The sequence below is a fragment of the Cervus canadensis genome, chromosome 2 (assembly GCF_019320065.1).
Source record: "Cervus canadensis isolate Bull #8, Minnesota chromosome 2, ASM1932006v1, whole genome shotgun sequence".
Lineage (NCBI taxonomy): Eukaryota > Metazoa > Chordata > Mammalia > Artiodactyla > Cervidae > Cervus > Cervus canadensis.
In genome coordinates this window covers 107,885,686-107,898,489 of record NC_057387.1, presented here as the reverse complement: position 1 = coordinate 107,898,489, position 12,804 = coordinate 107,885,686, and the positions used below count along the sequence as shown (strand labels likewise).

The 12,804-nt window shown below is 39.5% G+C and overlaps 2 protein-coding genes across 4 annotated transcripts in view; both read right to left on the bottom strand.

The window, feature by feature from the left end:
- The window catches only part of LOC122437277 (UDP-glucuronosyltransferase 1A1-like), a 141,252-nt gene that overhangs the window by 69,953 nt on the left and 58,495 nt on the right, over nt 1-12,804 (bottom strand). The window lies entirely within an intron of this gene.
- LOC122437278 (UDP-glucuronosyltransferase 1A3-like) lies at nt 6,396-11,234 on the bottom strand. Its single transcript, XM_043462042.1, has 2 exons — nt 10,345-11,234; nt 6,396-6,425 (listed from the first exon to the last, which is right to left on the bottom strand). Exons 1-2 carry the CDS (start codon nt 11,206-11,208, stop codon nt 6,417-6,419), a joined length of 873 nt encoding a protein of 290 aa, XP_043317977.1. The 5' UTR covers nt 11,209-11,234; the 3' UTR covers nt 6,396-6,416.

Sequence of the window (12,804 nt, the reverse complement as noted above, 5' to 3'; positions counted from 1 at the left end):
CTGTATGTATCAACTTCCTAGAATAAGAGTTGCTATTATCTAAAGCCTCAATGGGCAAGGCAACACTTAGCAATGACACAGTGGGGTCAGAGAGCACCAGTCCCAAAGATATGCACACCCTGGACTTCAGGGAAGTGTCCCCTTGTCCCCAGACAGTCTCTCTGAATCCTCTTCTGATGCTGAAGGCGTCAGTCTTCTGCTACTCTGTTTAGGGATTGGGGTTTACCTTAATCTGGGCTTTTATTATATCTTACAGTTTATGTTCAGATTTTTCTCCAGGGTCAGTTACAGTGTTGAGTCCTGATAAGGATAGATTCCTCCAAAACAGAGGAGCTCCTGAATTTGTGGGAGCCTTCTGAGGTGGGGCCTGTGCAACTGTTTACATCTCGGGCCCACGAGGTGGCCCTGCTACAGAGATTGATGCTCATGTGTGCTCAGGAGGATACGACATCTCTGTGTCTCATCTGCCCTGGGGATTATGTGGGAGGACTTCTTGGGCTGCCCAGCCCCAGACCAGCAAAAATGTGATCAGCTGCCCTGTGTTTGCCATTCAAAGTAACACATATACTAAGCCAACTAAGGCTACACAGTGCACTTGGGGGATTGGAAACTGATGGTATTTTCTCTGGTCCAGTTAGAGCTTTAAATCTACACTAGAATAAAATAAATGAAGAGGCATACAACATCATGCCTGGGAAGAATGAACACTCTAACTCTTGATTTTGCGCCAAATTAAGGTATAGATAAAATGGTAGGCCAAGTCAAATCTCACTGAGATTTGTAATATGACCGAAAAAATTCACCTAGAAGCATTTCTAGTTTCTGACAGGAGTGACTCCTATCAGATCAATGCTCTCAAACAACTTTTAAATACATTTTTCAAGTAAAAGAGATAGACTTCACATATATGGTCAAGTTATTTTGGACAAGGCTGTACAATATTCAACAGGGACGGTCTTTTCAACAAATGGTGCTGGGGAAACTGGGTGTCTGAATGTAAGCAATGAAATTGGACTCTTACTAATGCCATATATTATTTTATATTTGTTTAATTGCTAATTCGTGTCGGACTCTTTTGCAACCCCACCAGGCTCTTCTGTCCATGGAATTTCCTAGGGGAGAATACTGGAGTGGGTTGCCATTTCCTTCTCCAGGGATCTTCCTGACCCAGAGACTGAACCTTTGTCTGCTGCACTGACAGGCATATCCTTTACCATTAAGCCACCAGGGAAGCCCAATGCCATATAAAAGTTCAACTCAAAGTCAAAGACCTAAATGTAAGACCAAAGCTATAAAACTCTTCAAACTAGACATATGAGAAAAAAACACAATATTGTACTTGGCAAAGATTTCTTGAAATTACACCAAAGAATAGCTAATAAAAAATTAAAAACTGGACTTCATGAAAAAATCTTAAATGTGTGCATCAAATGATATTAACAACAGAGTAAAAGCATGGAGTTGCTAGAATACATTCAAACTTAAGATACACATATATAAGTATTTATGTATGAACTTCATGTTGTATTAGTTGCTCAGTCGTGTCCGACTCTTTGCGACCCCACGGACGGTAGCCCACCAGGCTCCTCTGTCCAGGGGATTCTCCAGGCAAGAATACTGGAGTGGGTTGCCATTCCCTTCCCCAGGGGATCTTTCCAACCCAGGGATCGAATCTCAGTCTCCCGCATTGTAGGCAGTTTCTTTACTATCTGAGCCACCAGAGAAGCCAAGACCAAAAACGGCACACCATTGAGTGAGAGAAAACATTTGCAAATATATCTGATACAGGATTAACATCCAGAACATATACAGAACCCGTGAAACTCAACATCAGCAAAAAGACCTGATTCAAGATGGACAAACAACTTAGACACTTCTCGAAAGAATATGTGCAAATAACCAACAAGCATTGAAAAGATGCTTGACATAATCATTAGGGAAATGCAAATCAAAGCTACAATGAGATGTCTCCTCACACCATTAGGATGGCAATCATAAAACAAACAAAACAAAAAACAAGGCTTAGGAAAAAATGTGGAAAAATTGGAACCCTCATGGGAATGTAAACTGTTGTAGCCACTTTCAAAACAGAATGGCAGCTCCTCAAAAACTTAAATATCAGATGATCCAGCCACTCCACTTCTTAGTATATGCACAAAAGAATTGAAAACAGAGTCTTAAAGAGGTATTTGTACATCCATGCCCAGCAGCATTATCCCCAATAGCCTAAAGGTGAAAGCCAACCATGTTCATTGGCAGATAAACAGATAAACAAACTGTGCCCAATTTATACAATGAAATATATTTCAGCCTTAAAAAGGAAGGAAATTCTAACAACATATACAACAACATGAATGAATCCAGAGAACATGATGCCAAGTGAAAATGCCAGTATCAAAAAGACAAATACTGTACAACTCCACTTATATTAGGTATCTAGAGTACTCAAATTCATAGACACAGAAAGTAAAATGGTGGTTACCAGGGACTATGAAGTGGGAGAAATGGAGAGATGTTGTTTAAGGGGTAGAGAGTTTCAGTTTTTCAAGACGAAGAGTTATTATGGAAATTGGTTGCACAATAATATGACCATAATTAACACTACTAAACTGTACACTTAAATATGGTTAAGATGGTAAATCTTATGTTGGGGATGTTTTACCACAATTAAGCATTAAAAAGAAAATTTTATGAAGAAAACACAGCAGTCATAAACCTGTGTGCAACAATCTGAAAGCTATATATCTAAAGAAAAACTAATAAAGTTCCCAAATGTAATTTGAGAAAAATTCAGTTAAATGGGGGAATATTTTTAGGTATTATTTTCTGAATTGGGCACATTGAGCTTTTCTTAATAGAAAAATTTTAAATATACATCTTTAGGTTTACATATGGAATGTTTACAAACATTGATCATATGCTGTCTCACATAGTAGCCACTGACTACGCATGAATATTGAGTACTTGAAATGTGTAGAGTCCAAATTACCATGTGCTGTATGTATAAAAGACATACCAGGTCTGGAGGACTTAGTATGAAATTTTTAGTTTCTATGTGTAGTGAGTATCATGTAATCTGTGAAAACTGACAGTTTTACTTCATCCTGTCAACACCAATCCTGGAGCTACCAAAAACTACTAGAACTCATCAATGAATTCAGTAATGTTAAGGCATACAAAATTATTATACAGAAATCTATTGCATTTCTATACACTGACAGTGAACTATCAGGAAAAGAAATTATTAATAATATTACCATTCTATTTTCAATTATATCAAAAAGAATGTAATACCTAGGAATAAATCTAAGAAGGTTAAAGACCTATACTCCAAGAACTATAAGACACTGATGAAAGAAATTGAAGATGACACAAACAAATAGAAAGATACACTGTGGATACATGGATTTAAAGAATTAACATTATTAAAATGACCTGACTACCCAAGGCAAACTACAGATTCAACACAATATCTATCAAAACACCAATGGCATTTTTCAAAGAACAAGAAAAAAAAACTCTAAAATTTTTATGGAAGCATAAAAGACTGAATAACCAAAATAATCTTGAGAAAAAAGAACAGAACTGGAGCAGCAACATGGACGGGCCTTAGAGATTATCATACTAAGTGAAGTAATCACAAAAAACACACATATCATGTGATATCACTTATATATGGAATCTAAAAAATGATTCAAATTGTTGGGGTCCTTTAATGGACTGGAAACCGGAGGTCCAGAGTCGATGATAAGAAAGTGAAAGAGAGAGCTGGAGGGAGGGAGAGAGAGAGACAGAGAGAAAGAGAAAGAAAGAAAGAAAGACAGGGGGACCCAAGCTCTGATGGAGCAAGGGTGCTTTATTAGCAGAAATGCAGGCTTATATATCTTTAGTAAGATGATTACTCAGCTATTACACAGGATGAAATTTTATCAATAGCCACAATATGGATAGTCTAATACATACAAGGTCGCTGATGCTGAAAACAGTTACTGAGGGGGATTCATACATGTCTCATCCTATGACCTTAGTCCCGGGAACAGCGTGCTGTTTCACTCGTTCCTGGAATAAGAACTGATAAGGAACAGAGAATCCTTGAGAAATGGCAACATATTGAATTCCTTAAAGTCAAATATCCCCTGACACAAATAAACTTATTTTTCAAGAGAAGCAGACTCACAGACATAGGAAAGAAATTTTGGGTTACCAAAAGGGAAAGAGAGAGGAGAGTTAAATTAGGAGCTTGGGATTGACAGCTACACATCACTATATGTAAAAGAGATAAATAGCAAGTTCCTACTGTATAGCAAAGGGAACTACATTCAATACCTTGTAATAATCTGTAATGAAAAAGAATATATATCTGAATAACTTTGCTGTATGACAGAAATTAACACAACATTGTAAATTAACTATACTTCAGTTTTTTCAAAAAGAGTCAGACTGAAGGAATCACACGTCCTGCTTTAAAACTATACTACAAAACTACAGTGATCAAAGCAGTAAGGTACTGATGCAGAAACAGACACATAGATCAATGGAAGAGAATATAGAGCAGAAATAACTTCAAACCTATATTGCAACTAATCTACAACAAAGGAGGTAATAATATACAATGGAGGAAAGATAGCCTCTTCAGTAAGTGGTACTGGGAAAACTGGACAGCTACATGCAAAAGAATCAAACTGGATTGCTCTCTCACACCATGAACAAAAATAAATTCAAAATAGATTAAAGATTTAAATGTAAGACCTAAAGCCATAAAACTTCTGGTAGAAAACATAGGCAGTAACCTCTTTAACTTTGGTATTAGTATTAAATGTTTTTTGGATATGATTCCTCAGACAAGAGAGACAAAAGTAAAATAAATGAATGGGACTTTATCAAACTAAAATCTTTTGAACAGCAAAGAAAATTACAAACAAAAGGGAAAGGTCACCTTCTGAATGGAAGAAGACATTTGCAAATAACATACCTGAATAGGTTAATTTCTACAATACACAAAGAACTCATACAAGTCAATACCAACCAAAAAAGCAAATAACATGTTTAAAAATGGACTGAGACTTAAAGAGACATTTTTCCAGAGAAGACATACAGATGGGCACGTGCAAAGATGCTCAACATCACTAATCATCAGAGAAATGCAAATCAAACAGCAGTGAACTATCACCTCACACCTGTCAGAACGGCTGTTATCAAAAAGACAATGAATAACAAAGGTTGGCAAGGATACAGAGAAAAGGGAGCTCTAGGGCACTATCGGCAGTGTAAATTGTTGCAGTCACTATGGAAAACAGCATGGAGTTTCTCAAAAAGTGAAAAATAAAACTGTCATATCATCCAGCAACTCCACTCCTGGGTATTTATCAAAAAAAATACCCAAAAAACATTCATTAGAAAAGATATATGCACCCCTATGTTCATTGCAGCCTTGTTTACTACAGCCGAGAATATTGGCTAGTGAATATTACTCAGCCATAAGAAAGAAAGAAATCTTGTCATTTGTGACAATATGAATGGACCCAGACGGTATCATGCTTAGTGAAGTAAGTCAGGGAAAGACAAATACTGCATGATTTCACTTATACATGAAAAACAAAAGGCAAAGGAAATGAACAACCAAAACAAAACAGAAACAGACTCATAGAGAACAAACAGGTAATTGACAAAGAGGAGGAGCGTGAGGGAAGGAGAGAGAAGGCTGCCGGGGGTTAAAGTACAAACTTTTGACTGCAAAATAAATGTCACAGGTATGAAAGGAGTGTGAGAAATACAGTTAAGAGTTATGTAATACATTTCCATGATGAATATCATAGCTAGATTTATTGTGGTGATTATTTTGAAGTGTATCAAAGTACTGAATCACTAAGTTGCATAATAGGAGCCAACATAGTGCTGCAGACCAACCATACTACAGAAAGAAGCAAGCAAAGTCATAGAAAGAGAAATAAGATTTGTGGCTACCAGAGGCAGGAGACGCGGGGAGGGAGACTGGATGAAGGCAGTCTAAGGGTAAAAACGTGGAGTTATAAGAGAAATAAACACTAGGGATGTAATTAACAACATTAACTCCTTTAATTTTGTGTCTACATGGGATGATTTGTGATCACTAAATTTGTTTTAGTAAACATCTCATGATCTAGGTACGTCAAATCACTCTGCTGTCCACCGTAAGCTTCTACAGGAAAGTGACAAGCGAAAGTGTGAGTCGTTCAGTCATGTCTGACTCTTTGTAACTCCATGGACTGTAGCCCGCCAGGCTTCTTTGTGCATGGAATTCACCAGGCAAGAATACTGGAGTGGGTAGCCATTTCCTTCTCCAAGGGATATTCCCGACCCACAGATGGAACTCTGGTCTCCAGCATTGTGGGCAGTCTTTACCATCTGAAACTCCAGGGAAACCTGTCAACTATATCTCAATAAAGCTGAAAGAAACAAAGACAAACAAGTACCTGAAAATTTTTTATATTGAATACATGTTTAAAAGATAGTATTTTTATATATTTCATTCAGTAAAAAATATATTATCAAAATTAATTTAAACCCTCTTTTTTATTTTTTAAATATATCTACTAAAAAGCTTATTTTTAATATATCTACTGAAAAGCACAATTGCACTCATTTTGAATGCTAGTAAAGTAATGCTCAAAATTCTCCAAGCCAGGCTTCAATAATACGTGAACCATGAACTTCCAGATGTTCAAGCTGGTTTTAGAAAAGGCAGAGGAACAAGAGATCAGATTGCCAACATCTGCTGGATCATCAAAAAACCAAGAGAGTTCCAGTAAAACATCTATTTCTACTTTAATGACTATGCCAAAGCCTTTGACTATGTGGATCACAATAAACTGTTGAAAATTCTGAAAGAGATGGGAATACCAGACCACCTGATCTGCCTCTTGAGAAACCTGTATGCAAGTCAGGAAGAAGCAGTTAGAAATGGATATGGAACAACAGACTGGTTCCAAATAGGACAAGGAGTATGTCAAGGCTGTATATTGTCACCCTGCTTATTTAACTTATATGCAGCATACATCATGAGAAACGCTGGGCTAGAGGAAGCACAAGCTGGAATCAAGATTACTGGGAGAAACATCAATAACCCCAGATATGCAGATGACACCACCCTTATGGCAGAAAGTGAAGAACTAAAGAGCCTGTTGAGGAAAGTGAAAGAGGAGAGTGAAGAAGTTGGCTTAAAGCTCAACATTCAGAAAACTAAGATCATGACATCCAGTCCCATCACTTCATGGCAAATAGATGGGGAAACAGTGGAAACAGTGGCGGACTATTTTTCTGGACTCCAAAATAACTGCACATGGTGATTGCATCCATGAAATTAAAAGATGCTTACTCCTTGGAAGGAAAGTTATGACCAACCTAGACAGCATATTAAAAAGCAGAGACATTACTTTACCAACAAAGGTCCGTCTAGTCAAGGCTATGGTTTTTCCAGTATTCATGTATGGACGTGAGAGTTGGACTGTGGAAAAGGCTGAGTGCCGAAGAATTGATGCTTTTGAACTGTGGTGTTGGAGAAGACTCTTGAGAGTCCCTTGGACTGCAGGGAGATCCAACCAGTCCATCCTAAAGGAGATCAGTCCTGGGTGTTCATTGGAAGGACTGATGTTGAAGCTGGAACTCCAATACTTTGGCCACCTGATGTGAAGAGCTGACTCATTTGAAAAGACCCTGCTGCTGGGAAAGATTGAGGGCAGGAGGAGAAGGGGACGACAAAGGATGAGATGGTTGGATGGCATCACCGACTCAATGGACATGGGTTTGGGTGGACTCCAGGAGTTGGTGATGGACAGGGAGACCTGGCGTGCTGGGGTTCATGGGGTTGCAAAGAGTCGGACACGACTGAGCGACTGAACTAAACTGAAAAATCTTTCAGTTACGTATGTGACTTGCATTAGATTTCTATTGGACCATTCTGTACTAGACTATAAAGAAGCCTATTAACATTTTTTAAAGCAGTGACTCCACAAGAAACATTCTCTGATTATAATTCAAAATAATTGCAAAAGATAATAGAAAGATGGCTGCAACAAATGTTAACTATATGGAAGTTAAGAAACAATCTCATTAAAAAAAAAGACTCACTGACTCAAAGAGGAAACCAAAAACATGCATTTAAGTTAAAGAAAATGAGAGCAGTTTATACCAAAATCTAAGGAATGGGGAGAATGTTTTATCTATGACCTTCAGTTCTTCATTATTAACAAAACATAAAGGAACTTAATGCTTACATAGGAAGTTATAAAAACAGCTATAAAGTAAAACAAAGGAAACAAGATGATATCATCAACAAAAACAATAAGCTGCAATTAATGTAATAGAAAACAAAAATAGTAAAAAGAATAAGCAAATCAAGAAGTTATTTCTTTGAGGGGACCCATAAAATATTTCAACCCATCATAAACCTTAAGAAGAAGAAGGAACAAAAATATTACAAATTTTATCTTTCCTATTGTGAAAAAAATCTCCATAAACATTTAAAGGAGTCACATCTAAGGATAAACCATAAAAAACAAATAAGACTGACAAAATCTCAAAGCAAAAAATAATTTAGTTGGAACAAAAATGGTAAGAGTGTGCTTACCATGTATAACATTTGACAATTTCAGGGTAAATGATCTTTCAGTTGGCAGAAACATCTAAATTCTCCAGATGACACAACTTGTCCTGCTGGGCATATTTTAAGTAATGACAATAGACAATATTTGTGTGCTCACAGTGACAATATTAAGGTCAGAATGGTTAACTCTGGGCTTCCCTTGTGGTTCAGCTAGTAAAGAATCCGCCTGCAGTGCTGGAGACCTAGGTTCGATCCCTGAGTTGGGAAGATCCCCTGGAGAAGGGAACGGCTACCCACTCCAGTATTCTGGCCTGGAGAATTCCATGGACTGTATAGTCCATGGGGTCGCAAAGAGTCAGACATGACTGAGCGACTTTCACTTTTTTCATGGTTTACTCACCCAGTCAAGGTCATTCAGCTAGGAAAATGGGAGTGACGATTTGAACCAATGCTGTTAATTCTAGAAAATACACTCACATAGAAAAACTAAAAAGAACAGCACCTCCTTACATTTCACTTTTTACAAACCTCACAGATACATACATATTTCATAATTGGACAAATGCACTGCATGAAGAAGAAAATCAAGTAGAATAAAACTTTGTAGTGTGAGCAATAAAGAAAAATGAAGTTAGAATTGTGCAGTAATAAATACATTTAATGAAAAGAGATGTATAAATCAGAATATGAAAACTATAAGAGGCCTTAAGTCAAGGAAGTTAATATAAATTCAGTACATGTGACAAAAGAGGGCAAAAAAGATGGTTGATTCAGTGGATAAGAAAACAAATCTTGCCAGCAAGAGTCCTATTTCACTTTAACTCACATATTCAGGATTAACATATGAAGACTCTGAAACCATTAGGAGTGCAATAGTTCCCACCATGGAAACTTGGGGTGTGGTGACCTGGGCTAAGGATGATTTGCAAATGTGGTCACCGCTCATAACAAATCCTTTCTCTTTGAGACTGAGTTCTCAGCATCACTGTCCAGACCTTCACTATGTTCCTAGGCTCAGTTTTAGCTCCTCTCCAGCCCCTACAACTAGCCTTTAATGACCTCTGTGTCCCACCTTGATGACCTTTCTGTATGGAATCCAACTCTGTACGCCCCTACATTTTACTCCAGACCCCAACTCCTGGCCAGAAGACATCTGCTCAGCACAGCTCCATCTCTGAAGAGGTGTTCTCAATTATTTCTCTCTGTAATCACAGAAAACCCAACTTCTCTCCCTGACATTGTCTCACTTACATTTAATTTATTCCACTTCTCTAAAACTTCTGATTTTTCGGTGTTTAGGTCTTCTGTGACCACACCTAAATCCCTTCCAAGGTAAAACTACTCTGAATTATCAGGGCAACAAACGCAATCTGCCAGATCTTCATTCCTCCTATTGAACACCTTCAAACAAAAACCCCTGATGGATGGATCCATGGCTCATGTTCTCTGCTCTACCTCAGCTGGAGAAAACTGAACAACCTTTACTACATTTTCTTTACAAAACGACAATCACGGTTGAATCACACATGGCTGGTCAATCCTGTTACAGACCCTCACCCCTACCTCTCATTCCTCTCAAAGACCATCACAAACCTTTACTACATAACTGGTACACTATAACAAATTTACCTCACCAAAGACTGCTAGCAGGAGAATGAGAGGTGGAAATCTTTAGATAGATCAGTATATAATGAACCTTGAATTAAAGTTTTTTTTAAAAAGTGTGTTCCACTTGGAACATTGAAAAAAACCAACATACACACCTGAGATAATGGTTTCCTGTTGGCACAGTTGATACCCCCAATGAACACCATGTTGGGCATGATTGGCCGCGGGTAGTCCATCACAAAGTCTCCTCTGAACAGCCACACGGATCCAGAGCCAAGAATCTCCCCCAGTGACACCTCTCTCTGAAGAAGCTCAGAGGCCATACGTGCATAAGGAGTGAAAGCAACCTGGCAAATGTACTTCAGGCTCAGAGGGTAGAGCATGTTCTTGACCCTTTGGAAGAATGTCATGTGGTCTGAATTCCTTGTTAATAACCTGGGAACATATGAGAAAGGGTTTGGGCATGCAGTGCCCTCAACATCTAAGCCGCACAGAACAGATCGCAAGAAAAACACAGTAGGAATGGACAGGTACTGAGCCAGCACTGCTCCACAAGGGTTAAAAGGATCTGTTAAAACCACATCAAAGGAACTGGCATTCAGGTGCCTGATCAGATCCTTGTTATACAACAGTGCCTCACAAGACCTTGCAAACAGCAAAGACATATTTTTCAAAGAAGCCATAGCTTCCCAAAACATGGTTAGAAAATGTAATCTTTGAAAAAACACATGAATGTGGCTCCTCATGACGGAAACAAATTCATCCTGTGTGTAGGGAACGGCGTAGGTTTTCGTGGTGAAAAAGTCCTCTGCCTTGATGTGAACATTGACCTCCGGAGACAGGACCACTGCCTGGTGACCTCTGGCGTGGAGCTCCCGCACGGCCTCCCGCATGCTGAGCCAGTGGCTGCCCTCCATGGGGACCACCAGCACCTTCCCAGCCTCGGCCCGTCGCCCGGCGCACAGACAGAGCAGGAGTCCAGCCAGCACCTGCCACCGAAGCTGCAGTCCCAGGGCCATCTCCGCACAAACCAGAAGCAACTGACTCTCTGGCCGGGCAGTGATGCCTATATTTGTTTCCTTACCTTGTCATCAAGTCACTTGAGCACGATGGCATGTCATTGGAGGGCAATCTGCCATGCTTACAGTAATCATTGCAGAATAAGTACATGCCTGTGTTTCATCACTTGTGCGTTCACCCAGGGAAGACCACTCCCATTTCCTGGGAAAAAATAAGACTCGAGGCTCTCTCTGGGGAATATTCTAGTTCACTCTCTTGTTCTTCATCCAAGACCCAAAGCAAGACGGTGCCTGCCCATTCCCTTGGTCACCTCCCACATCTCTGCTAACCGTGTTCTCTGGGGCTGGACTGAACGCTGAGGAGTCACCTCTGCCCCAGTCCCCACCCAGAACCTCTGCTGCATGTGACCTTATCTGAGAACTCTTCAAACTCTTTCTCCCCATCATGGGTGAACTCAGAGCACATCTGGGGAAGCATATAACATCACGTGAACAGCTTTCTCTCAGCGGGGAGGCGATGGTGGCTCTCTGGTTGGTTCCTGTTCCACACTGCACACCTCTTGAACTGCTCAGGAGAGTCTGTCGGAAACATCTCGAAGGATCCTTGAGGACAGCAGCAGAAGGGCTGCCTGAGAATTCTTTCTCTGCCTCATGGAAGAGAAGTTCCTGTTATCTAAATCATCAATGGGCAAGGCAGCTCTCTGCAGTGACAGTGGGGTTCAGAGGGCGCTGGGCTCCAGGGCCTGCTTCACTTTGGGCAGGAGGAACATCCCCATGCCTCCATGTAGGCTCTCTGAATCCTCTTCAGAGGCTGACCCCACTAGGCTTCCACTGCTCTGTGGAGAGACTGAAGTGCACATTATTCTGGATCTTTATTACATCTTATAGTTTATGTTCAGGACTTCCCAAATGACACAGTAGTAAAAACCTCCTACAAATGCAGGAGACAGAGGAGACATGGATTCAATCTGTAAGCTGAGTGTCAGAAGATCCCTTGGGGTAGGAAATGGTAACCCATTTCAGTTTTCTTGCCTGGAATAGTCCATGGACAGAGGAGCTTAAACAAAGCTATACAAAAAAAAAGGTCTTAATCACCAGATAATCACAAAAGTGTGGTCACTCACCTATAGCCAAATATCTTGCATTGTGAAGTCAAGCAGGCCTTAGGAAGAATCACTATAAACAAAGCTATTGGAGGTGATGGAATTCCAGCTGAGCTATTGCAAATCCTAAAATCGATGCAGCTAAAGTGCCGCACTCAATACATCAGCAAATGTGGAAAACTCAGCAAGGGCCACAGGATTGGAAAAACTCAGTTTACATTCCAATCTCAAAGAAAGACAATGCCAAAGAATGTTCAAACTACTGGACAATTGTGCTCATTTCACATGTTAGCAAGGTAATACTCAAAATCCTTCAAACAATATGTGAATCGAAAACTTCCAGATGAACAAGCTGGATTTAGAAAAGGCAGAGGAACCAGAGATCAAATTACCAACATCCACTGAATCGTAGAAAAAGCAAGGGAATTCCAGAAAAAAATTCTACTTCTGCTTCATGACTTCTTGAAAGCCTTTGATTGTGTGGATCACAATA